This window comes from Alligator mississippiensis, chromosome 1 (genome assembly GCF_030867095.1).
Source record: "Alligator mississippiensis isolate rAllMis1 chromosome 1, rAllMis1, whole genome shotgun sequence".
In the NCBI taxonomy this organism is placed as follows: Eukaryota; Metazoa; Chordata; order Crocodylia; family Alligatoridae; genus Alligator; species Alligator mississippiensis.
In genome coordinates, this window is record NC_081824.1 from 418,305,266 (window position 1) to 418,323,473 (window position 18,208).

Consider the following 18,208-nt stretch of genomic DNA (forward strand, 5'->3'; position numbering starts at 1 on the left):
ACTTATGGCAAACCAAATGGATCTTCATTATTACCAACATTTGCCATAAAGCCGACACCTTGCTTTTCAGTCAGCTCTGGTATGCAGCCTGTTGTATTATTTCAATAAGCTCATCACTGAATTGATTGAAGTTCATAGGCACATTGTTGAAAATAACCCCCCACATTCTACTTAACAGGTTCTCTAATGAATTATGATTCTTCCTCCCTTGACACATAGATTCTGCCATTACATTTTTTCTGGAACTAAAATGCATCCAGGACAGGATTCCTCTAAGTAGGCACTGAAATTTAAGCAGGGCAATACTTAACTTTTGAGCAAATGACCAAGGAGGTTGACTAAAAATGACTCAGGCTTTTAGGATCCCTATGAAGTCAAGGAAGCTGCAGAGAAAACTAGCTTTTTGATGCATCTAGGTGCTCTCCATAGAGAAGAGGTAGTGGAATATATCTCTTAAAAAGGTAATTCAAAAAGCCCAGAGGTATTTAGAGGTAGCCCATGGAAAGCACTGAAGCACAAGAATGTGTCTGAACTCTCACTCCTTTGAAATCTACCCATCACATATTTCTATTTACTTGCAGTTCACACCTGATTACACCTTTGAGAGTTCTATGTACTCAGTTACCAGAGATAGGTGATTCAAGATGATGGCAGTGCTGATGCTGACCTTTTTTCAATAGCTTAGTAGTTAAAGCATTTACCCAGAACATGGGAGGTATGGGTTCTAGGCATAGTTTATAAACAGTGCTGCGAATAAACAAGAGGAAGCCTGCCTTTATAATCTAGTATTTAAAGATCTCCTGAGGATGTGGTGCGGAGTCTCTGCTGCCAAGCACATTTCAGGAGATGACTCTTTAATGACAAATGCATAATTAGCGCAGGAAGCCTCCTACATAGTTTAGTCATTGGGAGAGGGAATTTGTGGGTTCTGATCCCTGCTTCCTACAGCACTGTCTACCCATTTTATTCTCAAAGGAGTGCTTCAATCACTAAGCAACAGACACCAGCTCCTTTTAGCTTGTTCTCCTTTTGGCCTTATGATTCTTGCATTTTTGTCTGGCCTGTGGGTCACCTTCAAGAGTGTAGGGGAGGGGAGTGCCCCCACCTAGTCTTTTCTATAGCTTGGTCCCCATGGCACCCTCAAGTGCAAGATCTGAGTGCAAATCCCTTCAGGGACCTAGATACCAAGTCTCTCATTTTCTGCATGCCTGCTCTAAGCCCTAGTCCAATGAGCATGAAGATGGGCAGTGACACCACCACAGGTTTTGAATCAAATGCAGGGCTGTAGATGAGAGTTGGTTGTAGTTTTATAACGATAAGGGCATGACCCTCTCCTAGGACTTAAGCAGAGCTTGGCCAGTAAGAATTGCTTTAGAACTTAGTAAGCGATTTTGATGCTGAAGCACATATTCTGACTTGCTTCTGCGCATACAGTGCCTGAGTGCGGCTGCTTAGGAATTCCTGTAGTTCTAAATGGAGGCCTCTACTGATTTTGGCACATAATGTGTTTTTACGGTATTGGCACTGAATCCGTTTCAATAATTCTGAATAATTTCTTAGGACCTAAATGTCCAATTCATACATTTCTCTCAGTTAAGTAGCTACTGAGGCAATTTGACTTTCAATACTTAGGATGAGGTAAACTTGGCAGACCATAAGATAAAAATTGAAATAAACAGACATTCTTTTTAGATATCCTGCTAATCTCATTTTCCATGCGAAAGCACAAGAATGTGGAAAGATGTACTGATGTTAAACACTAGAATTCCATATCTACCTCACATAATAGTAACATTTAGATAACTTGGACTATTTTAAAATTATTTCAACTGCTAACACAAATGCCTGTTTATGCACAATGCAAGAACCTAGGAAAATGTGTACTCTTTTTAACTTCTTTACATCCAAAGAAAGCCTTGGAAGCTTCTTCCTCCAGATACTGATTTAGAACATGAACATGCAGACAAAGGTTCTGAGAAAGCTGTAGTGAGCCACAACTGAGGCTATTGCACATGCTACTAGATACTCAACAGCAAGTAGGGCAAATTGAGGTGAGTAGGTAATGCAGGCGGATGAGCCAGCCAGAACCGTAGCCCTAGAATTGCAAGACAATGAGCAACAGACTATGAGAGACAGCATATGAATTTTTGGACCCATATCTGTCAGTGCCGGACCTGATAACTGGCTTTGTTACCATTTCTTTCTAAGTGCTGCATTTTAATGCTCTCAAATAAACCATTATTTTGACTTAGTGTGTGTGTCTACATGAGATGCTACATTGCTGTAGCGATAAGCTAGAGCAACATAGCTTGTTGCTACAACGATATAGCATTGGCGGGCACAAACCACGATGCTGATGCTACACTGCCGTAGCTTATAGCTACGGCGATGAACCATCGAAAAATTACTGTGCATCACTGGGACTGCATAGTACCAGAGGGTACTGAACAGTCCCGGGCACGTGTAGATGTGTTCAGTGATCAGAATAATCAGTAGATCTAAAACAGAAGAGTATGCTTGCCTGTCAATTATATTGTGTTTAGTACTAAGCAGCTTCATTCACTCAACTGAAACTAATGGGAGTTGAGGGTAATCAACACCTCCCCATGACTTTCATTTTTTAGATTGCATACAACACCTAGCCAGACCTTTTCACGGTTCCTTATCCTGTCCATTTTACACCCAACTTACTAGGAATCATCTCACTGTGAGCACGGGTTTTTCCTTATTCTGCTGAACACTCCACCCATACCTTTCTCCAGATGATTGAGGATCATCTCTTATGAAAGCTCATTGCAAATACAAGTGTGCAGCACCTAGCCTGGTAGTTCTGTGGGCCATTACAAGGGCTATACTTGAAAAAATTGTGGGCATTAACCCATCCAAATTAATCAATGCTCCATGTTAAGAGAGATGAACAAAAACTGAAGCAGGAGCATAACAATTACTCACCCTCTGCAGTTACTGGTTCAGATTTGCGAGACCTCACTGTAACAGTAGCAGATTTAGAGAGATCTGTTCCTGTTCTCCAGACGTGCACCTCAATGAAGCCAGCACTTTCATCTACATAGTATTCATCATCTCCAAAGTAGAAAGCTGGTTCTAGGAAAAAACAAACAACACCTGTCAAAATGTTGAAATCTTTTTATATATATATATATATATATATATATATATATATATATATATATATATATAAAATGAGAGAAGAAGAATGGTTCACTAATTAGGATGCTTGTCTGACAGGAAAGTTGGGTTTTATCTCCCATCTACCACAGATTTTCTTTTGGTAAATTTCTGTGTGCCATGGTTCCTCATTAGTCAAATGGGGATAACAGTATTTCCCTGCTTTTTGCTGGGAATACATTAATTAACGTAAGACATTCAGATATGATATTAATGAAACAAGACACAAATCACCATTGGCCAGTCCTGCCTATTTTTTTTTTAATGAAATATTGCCTCTTCCACCAAATTTCAACCTGGTGATAAGTTCTAGGTGTAATTTTTTTATTGCTCTGCAGCTATTCATATCCTTAAATTATACAGAAAAAGGATTTCTTGTTTTAAGTTTAGCATATTTTACTTACGGTAAAATGCTGAATATTATAAGGACCCCTCTACATGTGCAGGTAAAGGAGAAATGGAATGTAATGCAGGCTCCACACAGTTGCACCTCCTGCCATTCCACACATGCATGGCCGGAGGTGTGATTGTGGAATTGTGCATTAAATACCAGGCTCCCCCTGCACCAGCAAGATACAAGCTCCTGCAGCTGGGAGCCCCCTCAGTTGAGGGGATCCCAGCCATGGGGGTGCCCTATGTATGCCCAGGGCTAAGGAATCATGGCTCCTGCAATCTCCCAGCCCCATGGGTTTCATGCACCCCCAAAGCTGGAAGATCACAGCAGCTGCAATCCTGCAGCCCCAGGGTTTCATGCACTCCTGAGGCAGACATGTCCCCTGACTGCTGGGACCCTGTTGAGTCCTGGCACCCAGTGTCCGTAGCTGCTGCTGTCTGGGTCCCTGTGCTGCCCAGACCCAGAGTCAGCAGCTGCTGAGACTGAGTCCCCTCAGTTGTGTGATTCCCAGCCCTGGCCAGGCATGGTGCATCCCCATGGCTGCCAGCCCTGTCACCTTACAGGGCTCCCAGCCCCAGGGAAGACCCTGCTACATGTGCTAATTAAAGCTTGATAGCTACCAGCTATAAAGTTAGCGCACATTTTTGAGGTCTAACTTTATAATTGGTTGGAACTTTTATGGCATGATAGCTACTTTGTACGTGTAGCTGGTCTCAAGGTAATTGCACAATGAACCAATTAATTGCACAATACCTGTAAGGTGTTGAGAGGGCCTAAGGAGTGAATAATTATGGTGCTATATAAATAAATATAATACTAATATAAACCCTACTGGTTGTAATCTATTCTACGAATGTTTATTAATGTTAATGATATCTATTACTCTGACACATGTAATCTTCACTATATTCTACACAAAGATATAAGACATTTTAAAGAAAGGTAATGAATACAAAAATCAAAATCCTTTTTGACCTTTTCTGACCCATCATGACTAGCCATTTCACCAGTAATTTATGTTCATTATTTCACTATTACAATATTCAATTTAATATATTACCCGGGTGGGGGGAGAGGGTGACTTTGTATATGGTATCCTGAAGATGCACAAACAATTTAAATCTCACATTATCAGGGCTTAGAGAAAAAACATCAGACATATTGGGCTTTCTGAAGCCTTCCGGAGCTCCCGCTGCTTAGTGTAAGTATGTGTCACAGTACACTCAATCACAGTACACTCAAACATTTTAGCTGCCTGCACAACTGTACCTTTTTCCTATTTAATAACTCCAATTCAAAAACTCCAAATCAAAACAGGAAAAACACTACTGCAATACAACAAATTGGTAGAGATTTTACAAATAAAGAAGTTTATAAACTAACTACTGTGATATGATCACTGTGCTATACTTAAGGCTATGAAGTAAAAAAAACCCAGAACAATACAAAATATTTTGACACAGTTATGGATACTCTGGGAAGCATAACTATGAAGTTTTTTATTTTGATGCGTGTAAAATGTTAACTGGAATACTACCATCAATTTCTGACACAATGGTTTATTATACTTTTCTATTTTTTTTAGAAGTAAAGTAATATATTAGGCAACTGCTTTCCATTTTAAAGAAACTTCCTCATTTATTTCTTCAATTGTCTTTTGTTAAATGGGGAAATATACTTTAAATTAAAACAAAGACAGGTGTTTCTTATCTGTGGGTTCTTATAATTATTGTGTGGGTATGTGTGGGGTGTGGGTGTATGTGTGGCATGTGTGGGGTGTGTGTGGTTGAGGTGTGGGGTACATGGGACTATTAGGCATGTGTGTGGGTATGGTGAGGGTGGGGTGTGTGTGGGTGTGGGGTGTATGTGTGGGGTGTTTGGGACTGTTGGATGTGTGTGTGGGTAGGGTGGGGGTGGAGTGTGTCAGGGGGTGTGGGTGCATGTGTGGGGAGGTGTAGCTGTATGTGTGGTGGGAAGGTGAGTATATGTGTGGATGTGTGTGAGTGTGGGATGTATGTGGTTGAGGTGGGAGGTGTGTGTGTGGGTATGGTGGGGGTGTGTGTGTGAGTATGGTGTGGTGTGTGGTTGGGGTGTGGGGTATATGGATCAGTGTTGAGTGTGTGTGGGTATGGTGGAGGGTGGGGTGTGTGAGGGGGTGTGGCTGCATGTGTGGGGTGTGGTTGGGTTGGGTGCGTGTGTGTGGGGGGCGCTTCCTCCCCCACCAGTTTCCCCCTTGCCTGCTGTTTATGACGTGGCTGAGCTCAGCCCCTCCTCCGGTTGGGGGAGGGGAAGGGAGAATCAGCACTACCTGTCTGGATCGCAGCATGCTGCAAAGGGTGGGAAAGCAGATACCATTGGCAGGCAGCAAAAGAAGCCCCTAGGAGAGGGAAGCAGGTCAGGGAGGGTGTGCTGAGCCTGGCACCCTTGGTCTCTGTCCCACATCTGTCCAGCGGGGCTGCAGCCAAGCCTGCACTGGCTTCTGCTGCTTCCAGTCCATGTGTCTGCCTGGCAAGGCTGGACCAAGTGCATGCTGTCTCCTGCTGCTGCTCTTGCCCGGCAGGGCTGCATTGGCTCCTGCTGCTACTCCCACTCCACCTGCTTGTCCTGTGCCTGTCCGGTGGAGCTTTGTGAGCAACCAAGCTCCTTTACCCGCCACCCTGCCTCCATCCACATGCTCCTCCACCCAGCCATGCACGAGCAGGACCGAAGTGAACTGCAGGCTCAGCCCACCCTTCCCCTCAAGGCTGCTTTCCCTCCCTACTTGCTGCCCGAAGCACTGCAGGCAAGGACAGGAGGAGGAGTCACTGGAGGCTGGGGGAGTCCAGCAGCTCACTGGCCAGTGGCAGCAGCAGCCCTGCCCGAAAACTGTGCCTTCTGGCCAGGGCTGGCACTGTCTGGTGGGGGAGGCTGGGAATGCAACACGTGCTGGCCCAAGTGGGAGTGGGCGAGACTCAGCCCCGTGCAGAGCACAGCAGGGGCAGCCACTGGCAAGGCGAGATACAATTAGTTGGTGGGTGCCTGCCTGTGGGCTAGATCCAATCAGCTGGTGGGCCAAATGCAGCCCGCAGGTTGTATTTTGCCCACTCCTGCATTAACATTTTAAAGTGGTTTTAAGTACCTGTTATGTGTCTCAAAGTTATGCCACTCCACAGCAGGATTCTCTCTGATCTAGACTTCCCAGCTCTGTTTCATTAAGGTATGGCCATTCCCCACAGATGTGCCATTCAAGTGGAAGTCCTCCAGTAACCCAGGATCTCTCAAACCCCTGGCCCTACAGTGGGGATTTCTATCCTGTCCTGACTCACCAGCCCTCTAGTGGCAACTGACAGCTACAGCTCTTAGTTGTGCCTCTGCTCATCAGATCTCTAGTGGCAAATCACAGCTATGCAGGTCAGGGACAGTCAGAGAAGGTTTCTAGACTAAGGGTAACTGCTCCAAACTCCAAGCTAGCACTAACACAAATCAACATTTGTGTGGCTCAGAGTGTAAGGTATAACAAGGCCATGAAGTTTAAGTACTTGACTTTAAGTACATGCATTATTCAATCTTTAGTCATCAGCACTCTTAACCACGTGTATACTTTTAAGACTTGTGATAAAATCCTGTTGAAAGCTAATGGGAGTTTAATATTTGCTTTGCTGATCAGGAATGGGATTGCTCATATGCTTGAAGTCATGTACATGCTCACATGCTTTGCTGAATTAGATATTAGGGAACAATTACATGATATTCCAAACAAAATGAATATATATTTAAGAATATGGTACTGCCTCTGCCAACCAGAATTAAAGAAGGTAAATAATGAAAAGAGTAGGCACACTCTTATTTATTATTTTTTATTACAATACCTCCCTACTGAGGTGAGTGCTACAGCTGAGTAGGAGTATAGTCCTTTCTCCCAAGAGCTGAGTAGCTAAATTCAAATCAAATGTAGCAATGGGCATAACAAAGAAGAGAGAGGAGTTTGTGGAATTATGAGTGGTAAGAACACATATGGTTTGAAACGATAAAAACCTTCATTTTACTCTGTTGCTTATAATTCACCCCCCCATCCTGAGAATAAAAAACCCCACACACACTGGACATCAGTAGACAAGCAGCTCATTCCTTTCAGCAAGTAAAATGAAGGTATTTTATTTTAAACTTCTCCCAGGAATTCCTGGTATAGTTTACCTTAATGCAAAATTACATTTTGTGCATTTATTTACATAGTTTGCACTGGCAGATGATAGATCTGCACATTACACATCTCACTCCCTTCCTGAACTTTCAACTTTGTGTACCAGTGTGTACAAAGTGTGTGTGTGTAAAGATGAGTGTGTTATCTTATTAAACTTATTCAAGTGGGTCTTGTGCATAGGCCAACAAATTCCTTGCATTTCTTACTTCAGTGCGAGTGGACAAAGGTGAAGACAGATAATGAAACCTTAAATAGAATTTACTTACAGAACTCTGTTACTGAGAACAGATTGGAATATGATATGGTAATGGAAGTGCTTTGTGAAAAGTTCTCTGGCTTTTTACAGGGACAAAACCCTCAATCTGATTTCTCATGTTCAACACGGAGATTGAAATAAATTGTATTTCAGATTCCCTTTCCTGTGCATAGCAGTTACTATCTGAATTTTTAAATCCCTCAGACTATATGAAAGAAGAGCAGAGAAGTGAAGGAGGGGGCAAGTCATCCCATTTAAGAGGGTTTTTTATTTTTTGTATTAATTTTTAAACGCAACACAAACATCAGAAATACATATATATATCAGCTATACATGTCAAACTCAACTATGTACATGTCTGTCACAAACAATAAAACGTTGGGGGGTAGGAGGAGGGAAGAGAGCATTGGAAACCTGAAAGCCATGGGGAGACCAGCACTACAGAACAGGTAAGAAGCAAGAAGGTAAGAAACAATGGGCCCTTTGGGACTTGGAGCGGGGGGGCAGCAAAGGCACCAGTCGCAGGGCTCAAGTGCCTATATACTAATGCTAGGAGCATGGGGAACAAGCAGGATGAACTAGCGCTCCTGCTTGCACTAAACACCTACGACTTAGTGGGGCTAACAGAAACCTGGTGGGATTCATCCCACGACTGGGCGGTACATATTGAGGGCTATAGATTGTACAGAAAGGACAGGTTGGGGAAGAAAGGTGGGGGGGGGGTTGCACTTTATGTCAGTGAGCAATATACATCAACCCTCATCAAGACAGAATCCAAGGTTGAGGAAGTAGAAGGATTGTGGGTTAGGCTACATGGGGGGCAAGGAGAAAGGGATTTGGTGGCAGGGGTCTGCTACAGACCCCCACACCAAGGGGAAGAAATAGATGCGAGGCTCCTGAGGCAACTCTCGGAGACCATAAAAGCTAAAGAGGCGGTAGTCATGGGGGACCTAACCTACCCGGACATCTGCTGGGAGATGCAGACAGCAAGGTCCCATCGCTCACGCAGGTTTCTAACCTGTGTACAGGACCTCCACCTGACACAGGAGGTGCATGGTCCCACTAGGGGGAATGCCATACTGGATCTGGTATTGGCAACAGGGGATGACATGATAGGGGACCTCCAGATCGGTAGCCATTTGGGAGACAGTGATCATCTAATAATAGAATTCAACATAAGACGTTGAGTGGGTAAGGTAAATAGTAGAGTGAAAGTGCTAGACTTTAGGAAAGCTGATCTCAATGCACTCAGGCGATTAGTCAAGGACGCACTGCAGAGTAAAAGTTTTGAAGGGATGGGAGCCCAAGAAGGGTGGCTGTGCCTTAAGGAAACGATCCTTTGGGCACAAAGCAAGACGATCCCCGAGCGAGGCAAAAGAGGGAAAGGGACCAGGAGGCTTCCATGGCTGACCAGAGAAATCCAGGGCAGCCTAAGGGCCAAAAGGGGAGCACATAAAAAGTGGAAACAAGGTGAGATCACTAAAGATGAATATACCTCCTCTGCTCGTGCTTGTAGGGAGGCAGTTAGACAGGCCGAAGCTACCATGGAGCTGAGGATGGCAACCCAAGTAAAAGACAACAAGAAATTGTTTTTTAGATATATTGGGAGTAAAAGGAAGGCCCAGGGAAGAATAGGACCCCTGCTAAATGGGCAGAAACAATTGGTGACAGACAGGGGGGACAAGGCTGAACTCCTCAACGAGTTCTTTGCCTCAGTGTTCCTAAGTGAGGGGCACAACAAGTCTCTCACTGGGGTTGTAGAGAGGCAGCAGCAAGGCACCAGACTTCCATACGTAGATCCTGAGGTGGTGCAGAGTCACTTGGAAGAACTGGATGCCTTTAAGTCGGCAGGCCCGGATGAGCTCCATCTGAGGGTGCTGAAGGCACTGGCCGACATCATTGCAGAGCCACTGGCGGGAATATTCGAACGCTCGTGGCGCACGGGCCAAGTCCTGGAGGACTGGAAAAGGGCTAACGTGGTCCCCATTTTCAAAACGGGGAGGAAGGAGGACCTGGGCTACTATAGGCCAGTCAGTCTCACCTCCATCCTTGGTAAAGTCTTTGAAAAAATTATCAAGGCTCACATTTGTGAGAGCCCAGCAGGGCAAATTATGCTGAGGGGAAACCAGGACGGGTTTGTGGCAGGCAGATCGTGCCTGATCAATCTAGTCTCTTCCTATGACCAGGTTACGAAACACCTGGACACAGGAGGAGGGGTGGATGTCGTATACTTAGACTTCAGGAAGGCCTTCAATACGGTATCCCACCCCATACTGGTGAACAAGTTAAGAGGCTGTGACGTGGATGACTACACAGTCCGGTGGGTGGCGAATTACCTCGAGGGTCGCACCCAGAGAGTCGTGGTGGATGGGTAGGTCTCGACCTGGAAGGGTGTGGGCAGTGGGGTCCCGCAGGGCTTGGTCCTTGGACCGATACTCTTTAATGTCTTCATCAGTGACTTGGACGAGGGAGTCAAATGTACTCTGTCCAAGTTTGCAGATGACACGAAGCTATGGGGAGAAGTGGACACGCTGGAGGACAAGGAACAGCTGCAGGCAGACCTGGATAGGTTGGACAAGTGGGCAGAAAACAACAGGATGCAGTTCAACAAGGAAAAATGCAAAGTGCTGCACCTAGGGAGGAAAAATGTCCAGCACACCTACAGCCTAGGGAATGACCTGCTGGGTGGCACAGAGGTGGAAAGGGATCTTGGAGTCCTAGTGGATTCCAAGATGAACATGAGCTGGCAGTGTGACGAAGCCATCAGAAAAGCCAATGGCACTTTATCGTGCATCAGCAGATGCATGACGAATAGGTCCAAGGAGGTGATACTTCCCCTCTATAGGGCGCTGGTCAGACCGCAGTTGGAGTACTGCGTGCAATTCTGGGCGCCACACTTCAAGAAGGATGCGGATAACCTGGAGAGGGGCCAGAGAAGGGCAACTTGTATGGTCAAGGGCCTGCAGACCAAGCCCTACGAGGAGAGACTAGAGAAACTGGACCTTTTCAGCCTCCGCAAGAGAAGGTTGAGAGGCGACCTTGTGGCTGCCTTTAAGTTCATCACGGGGGCACAGAAGGGAATTGGTGAGTATTTATTCACCAAGGCGCCCCCGGGGGTTACAAGAAACAATGGCCACAAGCTAGCAGAGAGCAGATTTAGATTGGACATTAGGAAGAACTTCTTCACAGTTCGAGTGGCCAAGGTCTGGAATGGGCTCCCAAGGGAGGTGGTGCTCTCCCCTACCCTGGGGGTCTTCAAGAGGAGGTTAGATGAGTATCTAGCTGGGGTCATCTAGACCCAGCACTCTTTCCTGCTTATGCAGGGGGTCGGACTCGATGATGTATTGAGGTCCCTTCCGACCCTAATATCTATGAATCTATAGAAGAAAAGACAAGCCTATAAGAAATACTAATTTAGTTTCCAAAATATTCTAAGAACTCTCTCTAAATTGCACCAAACTTTTCAAAGCAGGTAAACTTCTCTCCAAGCCTCTCTCCATCAATGCCAGCTGTGCGATCTCATTGTACCAGATTTTGACCTTTGGAGAAGTTCTACTTTTTCAATGTAGTAATATAATCCTATGTTTCACTAGTAAGGTCCACTTTAAGAGTGCAAACTGGAAATGATTCAGTTTGAGTTCCCTAAGTATATACCCAAGTACACATATTTGCCAAAGGTATCAGTGCTGTGTTCAAAATCATGTTAACTCTGATATAATTTCTTTCCAAAAATAATTGATAATAGGACATGACCAAAGCATGAGACTAAGAATGCATCACATCTTCAAGATATATTTATTGGCAGTACCTTTAATTTGTTAAGTTTAGATGAAGCCCAGTACAGCTGAAAAGTGAAATGTTCACATGCAGCTGGGCTGGGGAATCATAGAAATCATATAAAAATTAGGGTTGGAAGGGACCTCAGGAGGTCATCTAGTCCAACCCCCAGCTCAAAGCAGAACCATCCCTAACTAGATTATCCCAGTCAAGACTTTGTCTACCCAAGTCTTAGAAACATCAAAGGATGGAGATTCCACAACCTCTCTGGGTAATTTGTTCCAGTGTTTTACTACCCTCCTAATTAGAATGTTTGTCCTAATATCTAACCTAAACTTCCCTAGCTGCAACTTGAGACCATTACTCCTAGTTCTGTTATCTGTCACCACTGAGAACAGTCTAGCTCCATCCTCTTTGGAACCCAGCTTCAGGTAGTTGAAGGCTGCTATTAAATCCCCTCTCAGTCTTCTCTTCTCTAGACTAAATAAGCCCAGTTCCCTCAGCCTCTCCTTATAAATCATGTCTCCCCCAACCCCCTAGCCATTTTTGTTGCCCTCCACTGGACTCTCCAATTTGTCCACACTCTTTCTGTAGTGGGGGGCCCAAAATTAGACACAGTACCCCAGGTGTGGCTTCACCGGTGCTGAATAAAGGAGAATAATCACTTCCCTTGATCTGCTGGCAGCGCTCCTACCAATGCAGCCCAGTATGCCATTAGCCTTCTTGGCAACAAGGGCCCACTATTAGCTCCTATTCAGTTCATTGTCCACTGTAACTCCCAGGTCCTTTTCTGCAGAGCTGCTGCTTAGTCAGTCAGTCCCCAGCCAGTAGTAGTGCATGGGACTGTTCTGTCCTAAGTGCAAGACTTCGCACTTGCCCTTATTGAAACTCATGAGATTTCTTTTTGTCCAATCCAGCAATTTTTTAGGCCTCTCTGAATCCTAGCCCTACCCTCCAGCATATCTATGACTCCCCACAGCTTGATGTCATCTACAAACTTGCTAAGGGATGGTGGGTGAAATCTGGCATACAAGACTGGTGCCTGATGTAGTGCACAGGGGAGCAGGTGTGATATGGCGTATGGGACTGGGGCTGGATCCAGCACACATTGAGTTGTAAACCTAACTGCCTGTTCAAATTCTACCCATACCAGAGAGCTCTCACTTACATCAGTCATCCAGTACCTAGCATGACTTACTAAAAAGGCATTGTGATGTTGCCAAAGGTTTGGAAGTTGAAAGCTACCCACTTCAATTGGTAGTTGTATCATTTTAACTGAAGACAAGCTCTTTTATCCTCTCCGCACAGAACCTGTTGATCACTGAGTTGATTTTAATAAAATAGCAATGGGGAATTACAACTTGTAGGTTACAAAATAGATAAATTAGGTGAAGTAAGGCATTCATTTTTAAACTATTAATGTGCCTCCCACAAGGATACTATCAAATTGCTCTATTTGTTCAGATCCTGTAATATAACATCAAAAACTCTTCTGAAAGTTTTGGTAGAAAATAACAATAATATTTAGGATATTTTAATATAAAAATAAGTTATATGTTTTGATTGCCATTAAAACTGCCATTTGCTTAACATATCCATTGTGGTATAATTATTTACTCCAAGTAACTCAGATTTAACCCATTTAATTTTATAACCAGAAAGACTGCTAACATTGTTGATTAATGAGAGAAGGAAAGGAACTGATCTCCCAGGCTGTGACAGAAGTATTAGTGCATCATCTGCATACAACAGGATTTTATGTTAATTGTCTCTACCTGAGTACCTTTTATATCATTCTTATTTTTAGCTGTAGCCAAAGGTTTCAATGTTAAATCAAATACAAGGGGGGTAATAGGCAACCTTGAATCCACTTTTACAAGGGAAAAGGCTCAGATAACATATTATTGGTACAACTCTGAAGAAGGACTGGTATATAAGAACTCTATTTACTTTATGAATGCTTTATCAAATCCCAGTTTGTAATATACAAAAAGGAACCTCCAAGAAACAGAATCAAAGGATTTCTGATTCAAGAGCCATAAGAACTTTGGAATTTTGTCCTGCTATTCCTATATTAAGATCCAGATGTACATGATCTGAACCATGCCTTTTTTTGCTAACTCTTACTTGATTTTTGTGAATTAACATAGGGGGGACATGTTCTAATGTGTGGGATAAAGTTTTAACTAGAATTTTGGTGTCTACATTCATTAAAAAAATTGGTCTATAGTTACAGCAATTAATAGAATCCTTGCCTGACTTAGGAATTATAGAAATAATACCTTCACGTAAACTGGTTAGTAATGTATTTTGGTTTTTATTATCATTATATATATTCAGTAATTGAAGTAATGATAGATCTTTAATTATTTTTATAAAACTCGACAGGAAAGCCATCATTGCCCAGAGATTTATTACTGTTCATATCCTTGTTTATATCCTTTAAGGCCAAAATTATTTAACCTAATGACAAAGGAGTCCTCTTTAATGAATTCTTTGCCTCCATATTCCTGAACAAGGACCGAGACATTTCCCCCACTAGGATTATGGACGGACGCAGGGGAGGCACCGCCATGCCTAGGGTCAGGGATGACCTAGTTAGGGAATTGTTGGAGGGGCTGGACATGTTTAAATCAGTAGGTCCAGATGCTCTTCACCCGAGGGTGCTGAGGGAATTGGTGGGGGTCATAGCAGGGCCCCTGGCATAGGTTTATGAGTGCTCGTGGGGCTCTGGACAGGTACCAGAGGACTGGAAAAGGGCCAATATGGTCCCCATTACAAGAAGGGGAGAAAGGAGAACCCAGGCAACTATAGTCTCACCTCGGTCCTTGGGAAGACCTTTGAGAAAATTATCAAGGAGCACATCTGCAAGGAGCCAGCAGAGGAGGTAATGCTCAGGGGCAACCAACATGGGTTCACTGAGGGTAGATCCTGCCTGACTAACCTGGCTTCCTTTTATGATTAGGTCACAATGTCTCTGGATGAAGGTGCTGAGGTGTCATCTTCCTGGACTTCAAGAAGGCCTTTGATACTGTTTCCCACTACATTCTCTCAAAAAAACTACACTTTCAGATGGGTGGCAAATTGGCTAGATGGTCGCACCCAGAGTGTGCTGGATGGGTCATTTTTGACCTGGAGGGATGTGGGCAGTGGAGTCCCCCAGGGCTCTGTCCTGAGGCCTGTACTGTTCAACATCTTTATCGGCGATCTGGATATGGGTGTGGAAAGCATGCTGTCCAAATTCGCGGATGACACCAAGATGTGGGGTGAGGTGAGCATGCTGGAGGGGAGGGACAGAATCCAGCTAGATCTAGACAGGTTATAGAGGTGGGTGGATGAGAATAGGATGGAATTCAACACAGACAAGTGCAAGGTGCTGCATCTAGGGAGAAGGAACCAGCAACACACCTACAGGCTGGGGAACACCCTTCTTGTCAACACAGTGGCAGAAAGGGATCTTGGAGTCATTGTTGACTCCAGGATGAACATGACCTGCCAATGTGAGGAAGCAGTCAGTACAGCTAACTGCACTTTGTTGTGCATCTACAGATGCATCACAAGCAGGTCCAGGGAGGTGATCCTTCCCATCTATGTGGCTTTGGTCAGGCTGCAGTTGCAGTACTGCATCCAGTTTTGGGTGCTGCACTTCAAGAGGGATGTGGGGTCCATTGAGAGGGTCCAGAGGAGGGCCACTCACATGGTGAGGGGGCAGCAGGTTATGTCCTACGAAGATAGACTAAAGGGCTGGAATCTGTTCAGCCTCCACAAGAGAAGGCTGAGAGGCAATTTGGTGGTTGTTTACAAGCTCACCAGGGGGAACCAGCAGGAATTGGGTGAGGTTCTGTTCCCCCCAGCACCACCAGGGATTACTAGGAATAACAGCCACAAATTGTTAGAGAGAAGGTTCAGGCTGGACATCAGGAGACATTACTTTACAGTTAGGGCTGCCAGGCTCTGAAATGGACTCCTAAGGGAGGTGGTGCTCTCTCCTACCTTGAGGGTCCTCAAGAGGAGGCTGGACAGATATTTGGCTAGGGTGTTATGACCCCACATTCATTCCTGCCCAGGGCAGGGGGGTGGACCTGATGATCTGTTTAGGTCCCTTCCGAGCCTAAGCACTATGAAACTATGAGTCTCAAAAAATTTTCCTTTTCACCTCTGAAATTTCTTTTAGGGATGTAAAATCCAGGAACATATCTATTTCTTCACCAGTATCATTCAGATTCTCACTGTACAAATTAGAATAGAAATGACTGAACTGCTAGTTGATTTGTTATTGGGTCATATGCATATTCTCCAGAGAGTCTCATCTGTCTGCTATTTTTTATAGATGAATGTAGTGGCAGGATACACCCTCGGGGGCTGGAAGCACCCGGGGGCAGACCCCGATGCTCCCGGAGAAGGGAACAGGGACCCTGACTTCACTGAAAACTTACCTAGGAGGCAGACCGGGGCAGAGAAAGAGCCATGCAAGCTGGCTCTTCAAGCAGCTGTCAATTATGTCAGCTGAGGCCACCACCATGGGAGATTCAAAAACCATACCAGAAGCCGAATGAGGGGCAGAAGCCAGCCGGCGAGATGCAGAGCCAGCTGAGGCCCGGGACGCTGGCACAAATGAGCCCTCTGACTCTGCCCTATGGCAAATGGGTGAGGGCAGCATTTGGAAGCCAGCTGGGACATTGCAGACATCGGTCCCATAGCACGAGAGGCTCACGGCTGGCTATTCTCCATAGGAGGCACAACTGGCCGTATCCACCCTGGCCCTGAAGCACCCATCTGAGGCCCCAGGGCCGGCGCAGGGATCGGGGTGGACCCAAGAGGAAGAAGGACAGGCAGGCTGAATTCCCAAGCCTGGGCCCCATCCACATCCGAGAAGGCGGAGGCCCCTCAGGCTAATAGATGGGCCATAGCCCAGAACTGGTGTGCAACCATGAAGATCCACGCAGTTGGTGAGTGGATGGGGTGTAAGGGAGGCAGAGCCCCAAGAAGAACCATGGGAAACCCATGAGTATCCCCATCTTTGGGTAAGGGGGAAGGAATACTACTGAACCCCTCCTTTTACAATTCCATCAAGTCTTGGCAGGCGAGTCAGGGGCTCAGACCACAGAGCAGGAGTGCACTCACAAGCGCCAGTTGGGGGCGCCACAATGGATTTAAGTCTGCATGCTAGTAACCTTCTTGCACATTCCACCCCCCAGTTCCCAATAATCTTGGCGTAATCTTTATAAAGCATACTCTGCCTTCTGGGAGAGTAATTTACTCAATTTATATCTAATACTGGTAAGAATGTGTAGTTTATCAGGCAAAAGATTTGTGACATAATCCTTACCTAAAGACTTAATTTTTCTTATTAAACTATCTATTTCTGTATCTCATCTTTTATTTTTTGTAGAAGAGTATGATATTATATGCCCTCATAAGAAGACTTCAGCAGTTTCCCGTAACATCAAAGCGGAGGAAGTAGTAGGTAGGTTGATAAAGGTACAATTTTTTTTAACTGCTCTAGAATAAATGCTGCAAATTTGTATTCACTCAACAGGGAAGTTCAGAGTTGCCAATGATTATTTACACCTGCTCTACATGTGAGGGAGGGCTGAAATGCCACCTCAGCATGGTCTGAAACAGCTACAGAGTCAACAGATGCATTGACCACAGAGTCAATTATGCCTTGAGAAATTAAAGAAGTAGCCAGTTCTAGAACAAATTGAATGAGGCACTGAAACCTCCCCCCCCCCGTAATCCCTCATTGTTGGATTAACTATTCACCAAATATTTACTAAATCCAAGTCTGACATATAACTTTTAATAACTTCCCTAGAGATACAATTTGTGGCTTGAGAAGCATAAGTCCTATCAATGACAGGATCTAAACTTTCATTCAAGTCTCTCCACAAAATAAAAGGGTATTTCCCAAATTCAGAGAGGTCTCTAAAAAAGAATAATAAAATGTTAGGTGGCTACACTGGGACCATAGACACAACCCAAAGTAAAAATGGAATCCATCATTTTAACATTTGCAAAAACAAACCTATCCTCTGAAATCATCAACTATGTCACTGAAATGGGGATACAATTTTTTATGCACTAAAATAGAAACTCCACATGACTCTGTACTATACCCACTACAGATTGCTAATCTCACCCAAACGTGGTTGAATTTTTGAGATTCCTTTACTAACAGATGAGGTTCTTGGAGCACAGCAATATCAGCCCTCTGTTGTTTTTTTTTATACAGCAGTTAAGTGCCTTAATAGGAGCGCTATTCTCCATGACTTTATCTTCTATGTTCAACTATGTATATAGCTGGCAATTTTTCAGTTTCCTTAAATCAAATGCACAACCTTTATCTGTAAATTGCCAAAGTTTGTAATACTGACATTCTCCCATGTATTTAGAGCTCATAACAACATATACT

General features: G+C 44.4%; 1 protein-coding gene across 1 annotated transcript in view; it reads right to left on the reverse strand.

Moving 5' to 3' along the window:
- Positions 1-18,208, reverse strand: part of FREM2 (FRAS1 related extracellular matrix 2) — a 211,593-nt gene that overhangs the window by 51,727 nt on the left and 141,658 nt on the right. Inside the window, exon 7 of the mRNA XM_014604798.3 lies at positions 2,953-3,102. Coding sequence (XP_014460284.2) covers positions 2,953-3,102 — 150 coding nt within the window. The remainder of the gene's footprint in view (positions 1-2,952; positions 3,103-18,208) is intronic.